General features: G+C 38.0%; 1 protein-coding gene across 2 annotated transcripts in view; it reads right to left on the reverse strand.

Annotated features, from left to right (window-relative positions):
• Positions 1-13,758, reverse strand: part of LOC139458168 (uncharacterized) — a 37,018-nt gene extending 23,260 nt beyond the window's left edge. For both annotated transcript variants that reach the window (XM_071239502.1, XM_071239500.1), the window contains exons 1-2: positions 13,649-13,758; positions 8,838-8,910 (exon numbers count right to left, since the gene is read on the reverse strand). In XM_071239502.1, coding sequence (XP_071095603.1) covers positions 8,838-8,910 — 73 coding nt within the window. In that variant the 5' untranslated portion in view covers positions 13,649-13,758. The remainder of the gene's footprint in view (positions 1-8,837; positions 8,911-13,648) is intronic.
• Between the last annotated feature and the right edge of the window lie 1,856 nt (positions 13,759-15,614).

Raw genomic sequence — 15,614 nt, forward strand, 5'->3', positions numbered from 1 at the left:
GGTACAAGTGGGCTACTTCTCGGTATGTGTCGTTATTGCCCTTCACTAGCCCTTCTTACTCGGTACAGCTATGCATGATTAACTATGTATACAATGTGCGTCGTCAACCCATATCATACTACAAGGGCCATGTGTATCTTCAAACGCAGAGCATTGCATAATTCCTAGTATTCTGGTCTTATTAGCAGATTAACTCTTAACTTACCTGGATATGGTCCGCCTGAACATTTGCTCCATCATGTCCTTAATCTTTAATTTGGTGCATATTCCTTGATATTTGAAGGATATCCCAACCTGTTAGAAGGCTAATTTTGATCGTTGTGGCTCGTTCATTTCATATGCACGTGCCGAGTCCGTGCAAATTAGCCGGGTGTGCGACACACAGTAGTCAGTCCATGTGCACGTGCCAAGGCCGTGCAATTAACCCAGGTGTGCCAGAACCTACTACTTCCGTTCACATTATCTGTTATGAAAACATATTTTATATTATTTCCCTCTCTCAGTTAGTTTCTCATTACTCTACACCAAACTATGGTGACTTTGATTTTATCCTTTCTTCTTATTGTTACCCAATTAATCTGCTTTTTTATTACTTTTCTACAACCGACAATTTCGGGTGATGTATATAGATTTTGTTTATGTTTCGAAAGTGCATTGTGTGTTGTGAGTGAGTGTTGTGACATTCTTTCTCTCTGTAGTTTTCATTCAGCTTTCTGTTGCCAGTTTTTGGTTATATATAGTGCACTTCAGCATTGCAAATTTATACTTCGCGCGTAACCTCCCCGCCTACCTCTATAGAAAACAAATATATTCTGTTAAAAAAAGATGCCGGTAGATATAACGCATTATAGACTGGCGGTCGGATTAATTGCTTCTAGTCATCATAGCAAGGCATCTTGCAAATTTACAAAGTACTTGCTGTTTCTCTCTTCCTGTTGTATCTATAAGCTGAGAACGTCTACTATAGTAGTGATACTTCTCTTATGTTGCGGGGATGTTCACCCAAACCATGGGCCAGTAAAATATGATAATTTAAAGATTGTTAATCTAAATGTAAGGAGTTTAAAGGACAAGGTAAATCTACTCTGCACTGAATTTCATTCATACGATATTATTTGCTTAACCGAAACTTGGCTGCATGACGGCATGCCTATTGTTGATATTTCAATTCCAGGTTTTCATTTGCCAATTAGAAAAGATCGACCAAGTCGAGGCAGGTGTGTAGCTGTATATGTAAAAAAACAATTGATATGTTAAAAACAGGGATCATCTGTGCGTAAATGACCTCGAAGCATATGGGTACAGGTAAGATGCAAGACCAGTAAATACGTAGTAGGGACATTCTATAGGGCAGATAAAAGCGAGGCTTACTGGGAGTTGATAGATCAGTCAGTTGATATTTATAGATTTGAATATACCAACTATTGTAGCTGGGGACTTTAATCTAGATATTCTTAGGGAAAATAAGAGTAAAATAGATCCTTTACAAGCAATATATGGGATGACCCAAATTATAACTGAGCCCACCAGGATTACACACCTACCTCCAGAACTCTGATTGTTTTACTGTTCGTAACTGATGCAGACAGTGTGTGGAGTTCGGGTGTATCCGATCCTATTTGCAGTGATCATTGTCCTATATTCGTAAAAAATAAGGCAAACATACCTAGCAATGCAACTTTTAAAAGAAAAATCTATAATTACAACATGGCTGATAATGAAAAAAATATTGATAGCTTAACTGAGGCAAAGTGGGATCATTTGTTTTCATCCAGAAATGTTGACGTTATGGCAGAATTTTTTACCCGTACAATTATTGACGTATGTAATAATCATATTCCTAACAAATGTGTAACGATTAGACCTAATGATCCACTATGGATCACTAGTGAGATACGTCGATTGATCAGGAAACGTAACAGAATTCATAAGGTTGCTAAAAAGCGTAACTTAGATTCTGACTGGACTAAATTTCGTCAAATAAGAAACCATGCTTTCTCCCATGTTCGCACTCCAATGATAAAATATGTACTCAAGACTGATAATAATATTAATGATGCGTACGGTGAAAAAGTATGGTGGCGGCTTGTTAAAAAATATCTGAGAGGCACCAGTAATACAAAATGTCCTACCATTAATTACCACGATATACTATATGATGATACAAGAGATATTGCAAATGTGATGAACAATTATTTCTCTGAGCAGGCATCTGTTAAATATCCTGATAAAACTCTCCCTTATATTAAGCTTAAAACAGAAGAATCGGTCTCTACTATCATTCTAACAACAAAGGAAGTTCAAGATGTTCTCCTGTCTGTTACTGTAACTAAAGCAACAGGGCCCGGCGGTATCGGCAATAGATTATTGAAATTAAGTGCTTCAGCGATATCGTATCCACTAGGTAAATTGTTTAATGTATCCCTGGATAAGTCTACTTTTCTGGTAAGTTGGAGAGAAGCTTCCGTTGTGCTTATTTATAAGAAAGGTAATATTAATGAATGAAGTAGTTGTAGCCCTATAGCTCTCACGTGTTGTGTGGCTACAATATTCGAAAAATGCGTTTTCAAATATGTTTTTAATTACTTATAAGATAATAATTTATTTACAAATCTTCAATCAGGTTTCATGCCAGGAGATTCTACCGCTAACCAGCTGACTTACTTATATGATTTTATTGCTAGAGAATTGGATAAATCAAGGAAATCAGAGCAGTCTCTTCCGACATTAGTAAGGCCTTTGATAAAGTCTGGCACAAAGGCATTATCCTATGGTAGTGAAGGAAAATTATTGAGATGGTTTGAAAGCTACCTCAAACATAGATGCCAACGGGTTGTTATCAATGGGTATAGTTCAGACTTACGGCCAGTTACGGCCGGAGTTCAACAAGGGTCGGTTTTAGAATCGCTACTGTTTTAATTTTAATAAACGACATTATAGACGATATTTATAGTAATATATGTCGTGGTAAATGACCCGAATACAGCAGCACATTGTCTGAATAATGATCTAAGTAGAATATCCTCTTTAGCAGAAAACTGGCAGGTCGATTTCAATCCTAATAAAACAGTATCTATCCAATTTTCCCGGAATATTCTTCGAAATGTAAAGCCTGTTTTGAAAATAAGTTACACTACTGTTCAGGAAGTTCATTCTCATAAACATCTAGGACTTACTCTCCAAGAAGATTGTATGTGGAACGATCACATTGATAGCCTAGTCAAGAAAGTCAGTCCAATGATTAACTGTCTCAGGAGTTTCAAGTATCGTTTAAATAGAAAAAAATTGGAAACTATGCATAAATCTTTCATATTACCGATATTTGATTATTGTTGCCACATATGGGACAACTGCACAAATGAACAGGCGTTACTACTTGAAAAATTAAATCTAGATGCACTCAGAACTATTTGTGGGGCTGTTCGTGGCACAATTCACGGTAAACTTTATAAAGAAACAAATCTTACGTCATTCTAAAAAGAAAGAAGGCATTTTCAAAATTTTAAATATGTTTTATAAAATGGTTAACAATCTAGTACCGGACTATCTCTCATCCTTAGTTCCAAAGAGAGTGTCTGATGCAAGTGATTTTAATTTGAGAAACTGCTCACAGCTGCAAACCACAAAGTGTAAATCAAATAATTATGCCAAATCATTTATTCCAGATGCAGTTAATATTTTGAACTCACTACCTATTGAATAAACCAATGCCAGTAGCTTAGGAAGTTTCAAAATTTTATAAAAACCAATGATATGAATGGTATACACTTTGATACAAGTTATGGATCAAGATTCTGTCAGGTATACACTCTCATCTCAGGCTTGGCTGCAGTGATCTAAACGCCGATAATTTTGACAGATTTATATCCGACAGCCCAAGATGTTGTTGTGGCTATCATACGGAAGATGCACTTCATTTCTTTCTTACGTGTCCCTTAAACAGTACAGTAAGGCAAAACGTGTATTATTTCGTAAAAAGCTACGATTTAAATTCAATTCTAAATGGTAATTCAAATGTAACGACAATAACAAATCTTGAAATTTTGAAATCGGTGCACAGTTTTATTCTATCTTCTTGCTGATTTAGAGATTTTGTCTGAGATGATGGCTTTGCTATATGATACTGCGATGGTGTTGTGCTGAATGTAAATAATAATGTAACTGTAGTTATGGAAAATTATCCAGTAATTAAACACTTACAGAATAATATTTACCTTAAATGCCAATTATACAATGTACGCTATTTCTCATGTCACTATCAATACATTGCTATTTGTACATGTATCATGTTTGAGAGAGGCATTCAGATAAGCAAAATTTGAGTGTTTGCCAATCCCTCCACTTCATGGAAATAAATATGTATATATCATGTATACTGAGTGTAAGTGTGTTAACGTTTAACGTCACTATTGTATAAGGAGTGTGATTGAGTTTATTTTAATATCACCAATGTATAATGAGTGTGTGTGAGTTAACGTTTAACGTCACTATTGTATAAGGAGTGTGAGTAGATAAAGTTTAACGTCACTAATGTATAATTTGTGTGAGTGAGTATAAGTTTAACGTCACTTATGTATAATGTGTGTGAGTGAGTAAATGTTTAACTTTACTTATGTATAATGAGTGTGATTAGCTTTAAGTTTAACGTCACTGATGTATAATGTGTGTGAGTAGATAAACTTTAACGTCATTAATGAATAATGAGTGTGAGTGAGTTAACGTTTAACATCATTTATCTGTAATGAGTGTCTGATTTAAAGTTTAACGTCACTAATGTATAATGAGTGAGAGTGAGTTTAATGTTAACATCACTAATTTATAATGAGTGTGAATGAGTTAAAGTTAAACGTCACTAAATTATAATGTGTGAGTGAGCTAAAGTTCAACGTCACTAATGTATAATGTATGTGAGTGAGTTTAATGTTAACATCACTAATAATGAGTGTGAATGAGTTAAATTTTAACGTCACTAATGTATAATGTATGTGGGTTAACGTTTAACGTTGCTTATGTATAATGAGTGTGAGTGAGTTTAAGTTTAACGTCACTAATGTATAATGTATGTGAGTGACTTTAAGTTTGAACATCACTTATCTACACTGAGTATGAGTGAGTTAAAGTTTAATGTCACTAATGTATAATGAGTATAAGAGAGTTAACGTTTAACGTCACTTATGGATGATGAGTGCGAGTGAGTTTAAGTTTAACGTCACTAATGTATAAAGAATGTGATTGAGTTTAAGTTTAGCGTCACCAATGTAAAATGAGTGTGAGAGAGTTAACGTTTAACGTCAGTTTAACGTCAGTTGTGTATAATGAGTGTGAGTCAGTTTCAATTTAACATCACTAAATTATAATGTGCGTGAGTGAGTTTGATTTTAACGTCACTTATCTATAATGAGTGTGAGTGAGTTAACGTTTAACGCTGCTTATATATAATGAGTGTGAGTGAGTTTAAGTTTAACGTCACCAATGTATAATGTATGTGAGTGAGTTTAAGTTTAACGTCACTTATCTATAATGAGTGTGAGTGAGTTAAAGTTTAACGTCACTAAGGTATAATGCGTGTGAGTGAGATTACGTTTAACGTCACTATTGTATAATGTGTGTGAGCGATTTTACGTTTAACGTCACTATTGTATAATGAGTGTGAGTGAGGTAAAGATTAACGTTACCTACGCATAATGAGTGTGCGTAAGTTTAAGTTTAATCTCACTAATGTATAATGAGTGTGAGTGAGTTTAAGTTTAACGTCACCAATGTATAATGTATGTGAGTGAGTTTAAGTTTAACGTCACTTATCTATAATGAGTGTGAGTGAGTTAAAGTTTAACGTCACTAAGGTATAATGCGTGTGAGTGAGATTACGTTTAACGTCACTATTGTATAATGTGTGTGAGCGATTTTACGTTTAACGTCACTATTGTATAATGAGTGTGAGTGAGGTAAAGATTAACGTTACCTACGCATAATGAGTGTGCGTAAGTTTAAGTTTAATCTCACTAATGTATAATGATTGTGAGTGAGTTTAAGGTTAACCTCACTGATGTATAATGTGTGTGAATAGATAAGGTTACACGTCACTTATGTATAATGAGTTTTGAGTGAGTTAAAGTTTAACGTCATTAATGTATAATGAGTGTGAGCAGATGAAATTTAAAGTCACTAATATATAATGTATATGAGTTAACTATTAACGTCACTAATGCATATTGAGTATGAGTGAGTTTACGTTTGACGTCACTTATGTATAATGAGTGCGAGTCAGTTAAAGTCTAACGTCACTAATGTATAATGAGTGTGAGTGAGTTAAAGTTTAACGTCACTTTTCTATAATGGGTGTGAGTGAGTTAACGTTTAACGTCACTTATATATAATGAGTGTGATTAAATTGAAGTTAAACTTCACTAATGTATAATGAGTGTGAGTTAGTTAACGTTTAACATCAGTAATGTAGAATGAGTATGAGTGTGTTAACGTTTAACGTCAGTTGTGTATGATGAGTGTGAGTGAGTTAAAGTTTAACGTCACTAATGTATAATAAGTGTTAATGAATTAAAGTTTAACGTCACTTATGTTAAATGAGTGTTAGTGATTTAGAGTTTCAAGTCAATAATGTATAATAAGTGTGAGGGAGTTAAAGTTTAACGTCACTAATGCATAATGCGTGATGAGTGTGAGTGAGTTCAAGTTTAACGTCACTAATGTATAATAAGTGTGAGTGAGTTCAAGTTTAACGTCACTAATGTATAATGAGTATGAATGAGTAAATGTGTAACGTCATTTATGTATAATGAGTGTGAGTGTGAGTGTGAGTTAGTTACCTTTTAATGTCACTTATGTATAATGTGTGTGAGGGATTAAAAGTGTAACGTGACTAATGTATGATGAGTTTGAGAGAATTAACGTTTAACGTCACTTATGCATAATGAGTGTGAGTAGATGAAGTTCAACGTCATTAATTTGTTATGAGTATTAGAGAGTTAACGTTTAACGTCACTTATGTATGATGAGTGTGAGTGAGTTAAAGTTTAAATCTCACTAATGTATAATGAGTGTGAGTGACTTTACGTTTAACGTCACTTATTGACAATGAAGACAAATGTTTGAGTGTATACATTCAAATGTTCTGAACCGTTATGTTCGGGTTGTTACACCGCTAATATAGTGCCTGTATTTATGTATTGATTTCATAGCATTTGATTGACTACATATGCAATTTCGTTTGCCTACGCGTTTCTATAAAACCTTGAATAAAAAGCCCCATCCGCTAGCGGACTAATGATTGGCTGATAATCGGGTGTGGCTACAGTTTTTGTGTGCATTTCAATGACAATAGCAATCTGTGAAGTTAGTATTGTTGAATTGTTCTTAAAAAGTGACTTGAATATGCTGTTTCGATTCTAGAGTTACGGACAGAAGGATGTACACAAGTTGCATTATCCGCTAACTCCATAAACATCTAAATACCTTCCCAAAATTATCTCTCCTCCAAAAATAATAAATAAATAATTTGTCTGCAGGTTTTATCAAAAAGGAAATGCTGGATTTCCAAGAAAAATAAATATTTTGGGCTCCTTTCACAGAGCTATATGGCGTATTTTGAATTTCTGCGCGATAGAAATTTCTCGTCTCCAAAGCTACAATAAAGTTTCATTGAAATAGTGATGGTCAAACGTACAAAGCGTACATATAATGGGACAGTACTGTACCGAGGCGTATTTCTGCGGATGTGTCAATGATCTTGAAACAAGAGTCCAGTTTGAAATGCCAGCAACGACGTTAAATTCAAAGACGTCATATCAAACTGGATAGTGTCGATGATATCCTCAGTAAGTATATGGATTTACTGCCTATAGATAGTACATGACCATCACTGTAATATCATTTAATCTCCTCCGTGAAATACTTTGCATGCGTTTCATTTAAATTTGAACCAATGGTAATAATTTCCACAGATTCATGTCGAATCAACAAAATAACAATATTTGAACAGTATTTCAGTTATATCACGGTTATCAGTCTAACGTGGGAGGAAAGCATAAGTGAGGCAGTTCTTAATACCAGTTTACTACTTTAGTAAAATCCACGAGCACGCTTTTAGACCTCACAAACAGAGAAACACACTCAGGGCGAATCTGGGACTAGAATCCACATCATAGGTTTCTGGCACGCCTAGGGGATGCAACTCTAGACAGCGAATTGCAGTGCGTTAGACGTCTTGGCCATACAAGAAGGTATTTTGAGAGCCAGGTAATGTATGGCATCAGAATAATATGTCATATTTACAATAAAAGTCTGAAATTATAACCCCATAATATACTTATTCTGCAGCCGTAGCGGGGACCGTCTATATAGCAAGAACATAAGCCTGTTGTGTCGAATGTTTTAGGGATGATTTTTGTATCATATTTTGTCAATCGATTGGAAATATGGCTACAGTTTTGCATTCGGTAATCGAAACGCCTGCTGCGCATGCAAATTGATGATAGTATAACAGTTCAAATCAGACAAAATAAAATTTTGCCAAAGTATTGATGCATTAAAGAAAATACAATAACAAAAACCTGTGCGACCTTTGTGAGATGGTTGTTTTGTTGCTTTTCCCGTGCAGGCAAAAACAACGTTCTCGTCGTAATCGAAATACGAACAAGGTGAAACTAGTCACATGCAGGATGAGGGAACAAGATAAAGCAATGCATGGTAAGTGCGTGAGTGAGTTGGGCTTTACGCCGCCTATGACAATATTCCAGCAACATCACGGCGGGGAAAAAATGTGATTTCGTGATTTGCCATAAATTAGTTATACCATCATATAAACAAAAATAGAAACCTACTGTCTGCGACATGCTTTGTGAGGTTTGCCAGGACGTAGAGGACACGGACAAGTCTGCTGATGGAAGACTTCATCTGTCAACATAAGACACGTGATATGTATTAATTTACTGCCACCATGCGAACTACCATGCTTTACATGTACACAAAACGCTCACATTGCCAGGATAATATCATTTTCAACCAGGCAAATAAAGACTACACGGAATTATTCATGTTGAAGTGAATTACAGGTATCTCAAATACGTATAATTATAGGTATCTGCAATTACTGATATCTTCCAAATACTTGCTGAGAACCAACATTCGATTTTTGATATGTTATATGACTTAAAGATATCAAACACTCATAATATCAGTCTCTTAATTCCTGAAGAGCGAGAGAGAGAGAAAGAGAGACAGATAAGGAAAGAGAGGGGGGGGGAGAGAGAGAGAAATCTGGGGAAAGAGAGAGAGAGGGGGAAAGAGAGAGAGAGAGAGAAAGAAAGGGGAGATAGAGAAAGAAGGAGGGGAAGAGAGAGAGGGGAGAGTTAAAGAGAGAGAAAGTTAGGGTGAGGGACACAAAGGAGAGAGATGGAGTAGGGAGAGATAGAGAAAGTGGGGGAAAGAGATAGATGAGTGAGTTACAGAGAGAGAGGTAGAGAGGTGAGAGAGAGAGAAAGAGAGAGAGAGAGAGAGAGAGAGAGAAGGAAAGAGAGGGATACGGAGAGAGAGAAGAGAGAGAGGGAGATATAGAGAGAGACGGTGAAAAAGAGAGAGAGGAGAAGTTAGAGAGGGAGAAAGAGAGGGCGAGGGAGACAGAGAGAGGGAAAGAGAGAGAGAGGAAGAAAGAGAGAGAGCGGGTGGGGAGAGGATGAGAGAGAGAAAGAGAGGATGAGGGAGAGAGGGGGGAAGAGAGGGGAGAGTTAAAGAGGGAGAATGAGAGGGTGAGGGAGACACAGAGAGAAAAGGAAAGAGAGAGTGAGAAGGATAGAGAGGGAGAGATAGAGATAGAAAGAGAGAGAATGAGAAAGAGAGAGATAGAAGGAAAGAGAGGGAGAGATAGAGAAAGGGAAATAGATAGAGGATGGGGAGAGTATGAGAGAGAGAAAGAGAGGGTGAGGGAGACGGGGGGAAAAGAGAGATAGAAGGAACGAGAGGGAGAAATAGAGAAAGAGGTATAGAGAGGGGAGAATTAAGGAGAGAGAAAGAGAGGGTGGGAGAGATAGAAGGAAAGAGAGGGAGAGATAGAGAAAGGGAAATAGATAGAGGATGGGGAGAGTATGAGAGAGAGAAAGAGAGGGTGAGGGAGACGGGGGGGAAAGAGAGATAGAAGGAACGAGAGGGAGAAATAGAGAAAGAGGTATAGAGAGGGGAGAATTAAGGAGAGAGAAAGAGAGGGTGGGAGAGATAGAAGGAAAGAGAGGGAGAGATAGAGAAAGGGAAATAGATAGAGGATGGGGAGAGTATGAGAGAGAGAAAGAGAGGGTGAGGGAGACGGGGGGAAAGAGAGATAGAAGGAACGAGAGGGAGAAATAGAGAAAGAGGTATAGAGAGGGGAGAATTAAGGAGAGAGAAAGAGAGGGTGGGAGAGATAGAAGGAAAGAGAGGGAGAGATAGAGAAAGGGAAAGAGAGAGAGGATGGGGAGAGTATGAGAGAGAGAAAGAGAGGGTGAGGGAGACCGAGAGAAGGGGGGGAGGGGAGAGAGATAGAAGGAAAGAGAGGGAGAACTAGAGAAAGATATATAGAGAGGGGAGAATTAAGGAGAGAGAAAGAGAGGTCGAGAGAGACAAAGGAGAGAGATAGGGAGAGAGAGAGAAATAAGAGAGAGAGAGGGGAGAGGTAAAGAGAGAAAAAAAGAGGTTGGGGAGATAAAGGAGGGGGACATAGAGAGAGACACAGAGAAAGAGAGATAAGGAAAGAGAGGGAGAGGAGAGAGAGAAGAGTGAGGGAGGGGTAGAGAGAGAGGGGGGAGTTAAAAAGAGAGAAAGAGACGGCGAGGGAGACAACGGAGAGAGAGAAAGGGGAGATAGAGAGAAGGGTGACAGAGAGATAGAGATAGAGACAGTTAGAGGGGAAGATAGAGAGAGGGAGAAAGAGAGATATGGGAGAGTTAAAACGATAGAAATAGAGGTTGTGAGAGAGAGAAGTAAATAGAGGGGCACAGAGAAGAGAGAGGGAGAGATAGAGAGAGAGGGGAAGAGAGATAGATAGAGAGAGTTAGAGAGAGAGAGAGGGGGAAGCTAAAGAGAGAGAAAGAGGGGGTGTGAGAGAGAGAAGGAAAGAGTGGAGAGAGAGGAGGAGGAACTGAGAGAGAGAGAGAAGGCAAGAGAGGGAGAGATAGAGAGAGGGGACAGTTAAAGAAAGAGGAAGAGAGGGTGAGAGAGACAAAGGAGAGAGAGGGAGAGAAGGAGGGAAAGAGATGGCTACTGTACAGGTCACAGATATGTTATCATGTAGTCCTTGATGGCTACTGTACGGGTCAGGGATATCTTATCATTTAGTCCTGGTTGGCTACTGTACAGGTCAGGGATATAGAGGTTATCTCGAGTGTCTGTTTGGGGATGGTAAATATCCTGCATTAGGAATAAACATTGTATTTAGACAGACAATTAACTCAGCTGCGACCAATTAGCACCCGAGTCAATTAACTCAACGGTCTAATGAGTGAATTGTCTCAGCTGGGTTAAATAACGTGAAATAAACACAGAGGCCCTATCCCTCAAATACGCCATTTGGACAAATAAAATACAGAACAACGTCTGAATGTCAAACTATTCCAATAGACTAAAGACTCAACGACTTTGACTGTGAAAGGAATTTTAAACTTCACCCAAAACTAGACAATCACGGGAAGGTTGGTTATCCACGGATTACTACAAAACGCAGTATGAAAAACCCTAGCCCAAGTTTTAGGTTCGTAGTAATTCAAGTCTGCCCCGTAATCATTTCGAATGACCCGTCAGTATTAACCCGTTAACGGTCTAACGAAGCCTGACACAACACATGTATTCAAATAATGTCGCCATCTGATGAGAACGGTATGTTAAGAACTACCTGAGTAAGTCAGTCACTATGACAGGACGTCGCAATAGATTTACATCAAGTACAAGACGTCAAAATGCCAGACACGATAAAAGTGAGGGAAGAAGTCCGTCAGTGTTTACGTCATTTCAAGGACATTGTCTACCTCTCGCCGAGTGGAAAAAACAGGTTATTGTGGAAACTTAAAACTAAACAAATATTCATGATTAAACGTAGAAAACAGAATAGAATAACACTGTATTGCATCATTAACAAAAAAAAACAGCGTTATCGCTATGTGTTAACAAGTGGAGGACATTTCCTTATTTGCCAAATCAGTGACACAAATCCATTATTTTGACCATACGTTCCCGTGTTTTTGTCCAGGTGAACAATTGCCTTTGCATGTGACCTTGGCCTCGTACAATCGACTCTGCTTCTGGCAGATATATCTTACGAAAATAGAAAGGTTTTGCCGCTTTTATTTGTGCTGGTTCAATAGTTTTCGAAGACACCTATTTTTTTCCTATCGAATGCAGTGTGTACCAAGTTCATTCACATGACGCAAAGGCCATAACAATACTAAATAGACAATACTACACGCATAATTAGAAAGTTCACGCGTTTCCTAATAATGGTATCTTACGAGAATGAGTGTGGTATTTTATTTATTACCCATGTTAACTATGTATTAAAGTGTAAATACATAACAGCTTTCGTTCGTTAACAGATCAAACTGAAACCGGTTGCAAATCTTGTTGCGCATGGATATTGACATATGCCCATATATGGGCATTGTTGACATGTCTATGCATACGCCTTCAGAACATGTTCCTGCTGTTGTGTGAGCAAATATGACAGCACCAACGCTGAAGTTTGTTTTAAAAGAATATCTTCAAGTTATGCAAGCGCATTGTACACAGGACAACTGTAAAAAAACTTAAAAAGTAAATATTCGCGCCGCGCTTTGAATCTTGGACCAACAGTCGGTCACTCCCACCGACAGGGTCCCGGCTGTACAATCACAATGGTTCGGATTCCTTGATCAATCAGCAGAATGTATATCCTGTCCGTATCATTTTGGAAGAGGGAAATCAGAGTGTTCGCCAAAGACGTTTACATGTATGTTAAGTATACGACCCTATGCTGAAGACGTGAGAATCCACAAACTCAACTCTAATCTTGTGTCAGTGACAGCTTCGACCGAAGGACAAGGTCATCATCGGAATATGAAAAGACAACCGTAATCAACCCACTGCGTTTTACGATAATGTTTAGGATGGTTTGTATCAGAACTTTTCACTTTAACTGATCTGGTCGTGTATGTTCATGCACACTCAATGTTACAAAATGTCACAAAATACGCTTCGAAGCGGACACTGCTGGTACAACCGGAGCATCTAACGTAACTCTAAATATCTGTCAGGATAGTTTAAACTGACTTCATTTCACAACACTTTTCCTTTTACGTTAAATCAAATCGGCGGACTATGAATAATCGAATCTGGACCAGACAATCCAGTGATTGACATCGTGAGCATTGGTCTATGAAATTGGTATACGATGCCATGCGTCTACCATTTCAGCGAGTCTGACCACCCGATCGCGTAGTCGCCTCTCACAAGCATAGTCGCCTTTTAGGCAAGCATGCGTTGCTGAAGACCTATTCAAACCCCCATCTTCATAGATAGATTCATTATGAGACGGGTATTATTTAATTATTTAATAAATATCGACATATAACACCGCTCACATACGGATGACATGTGTAACAACATCGCGACAGCATAAACACAAATCTTAACATACCTTTTTGTCCAGAAAAGTGCTAGTTCCTCGACAGGACTGACGACTTACTTATTCCAACAAAGATTATAAAGTCACCAGCTGAGCATGAGCTCAGTGCATAAAATGCATGCCTTATCTGCTCACATCTACGTCACAACACTTTGATCAATCGTATAACTCATTACCATGAGCCTGAATAGATTCTGACGTCCCATTCTCGAAGAAACGTAATCCAACGTAATCGCTTAGAATATTGTCGTCCAGACACCTTGCCTGTGAAGTTAAAAATAGTCTCTCGTACAAGTTGAATCACATGGATCCGGGCTTTTCAATTCTGTCAATGTATTCGCGAGAAACCCGACCGAACGCCTATGTTACTGTTGTCAATGCGAGCATACGCTATTTGTTGCGGAATTAGCCACGCACACCGCACCCTTTCTGCTCACGCGTATCGTCATGCACAGGGCATTTAACGACTTTCATGCATATTCATTGTCCAAACTACCCTTTGAAACCGAAGGCCGAGAATGAATGAAACAGCAAACGTGCAGGCTCGCTCGCCTGTTTTTTTCCCGCTTGCCTCGGTTCAACTTTCATGTCTTCGGGTTTCTTTCTAACTTGCATTTCTCCAACTGTTTTACCGTAATCAGGGAAGTAATGTTTGAATCACGCAGTAAATGACCATGTTATTTGAAACAGCCGCCTTCTCTCGGACATATTTCTTCCGGTTCGTTACAGTCTGACTGTTGCAGTTATTTTCGCCTCTTGCCTTAATTGACAGGTTCAATAAACATTGTTTTGATCCCACTCTCCGTTGATTGGTTACTGACTGTGTAGGCGCGTCAAGTTATGTGCATAAATTAAACGATCATCTGATTCATGTCACGCCACTGTATGTATTCCTACACCTGGAATGTTTATCAAAGTCGTCATTTTTCTCTGTTTTGATATTTGCAACTGTTCTGGGTTAAACTATTGTAGATAAAACGTGTTTTACGTTGTCGAAGTTAATTATAAGCATTGACTGTGTATTTGTTTCGGTTCATTGAGGTGTGAATCGAAAAACCGATGTGCAAACTGTATGAATCCGCGTAGCGGATTCTTACAAAAGTTTGCACAGCAGTTTTTCGATACACAGTCAATCCTTCAATAATAATTGATTGGAAATCATCCAGATTTCCACACATTTATAGACATACTGATGTGAATAGATACTTACTTCATAATAACTTCATTAGCTGCCACAATGCTACCAGCACGTCTAGTGTACCCCCGGCTTAGTGATGTCACATGACTTTGATACATTTAAGTTTACTAGTCACATTTATCACTAACTTCAACCCATGACCATGTGTAGATCGTTCATCATCCCTGATTCCCTGCCTCGCCAATCTCGGAACTTTAACAGCTGCCGGCGCTGGGTGAATATAGTGCCATTGGCATTGCTGTAATTTGTGATGGTTAGCCAACATGATGATTTTTTGTAATACATTTGTTGATTGTCTATCACGACCACTTGTTTTTAATTCTGTATTTACGTACAGATTTATTGGTTGACATATTGTTTCAATTTGGTATTCGATACGTAACACTGTCCCAATTACGTAGATCGAAGCTCATGATGTCAAGCACCTGATCGTCTTGTCCAGATAGTTTAAAGACAGCCGTCATTGCAGTTTTGGTAATTAAATACCTGAAGTAAAGCGAGTTCTATGGATGAACAACTTCTTTATTACAATCGGTGCGACGTTTCAAGCAAGTGCTGAAGGTGTTAGGATCTACGACGAAACGTCGCACCAATTGTAATAACGAAGTTGTTCATCCATAGAACTCGCCTTACTTCATAACACCAACTTCTAAAAGCCACTGACAGAAATTAAATACCTTCTGTTAGAAATGAAAATGTCCGAACAAACTTTAACTATGTTTTAACTCACATAGACAGTATATATTCATGATGCATCGGGAAACAAATATGTAAATCAGT

This window comes from Haliotis cracherodii, unplaced genomic scaffold (genome assembly GCF_022045235.1).
Source record: "Haliotis cracherodii isolate W230 unplaced genomic scaffold, xgHalCrac1.p SCAF_12, whole genome shotgun sequence".
NCBI lineage: Eukaryota > Metazoa > Mollusca > Gastropoda > Lepetellida > Haliotidae > Haliotis > Haliotis cracherodii.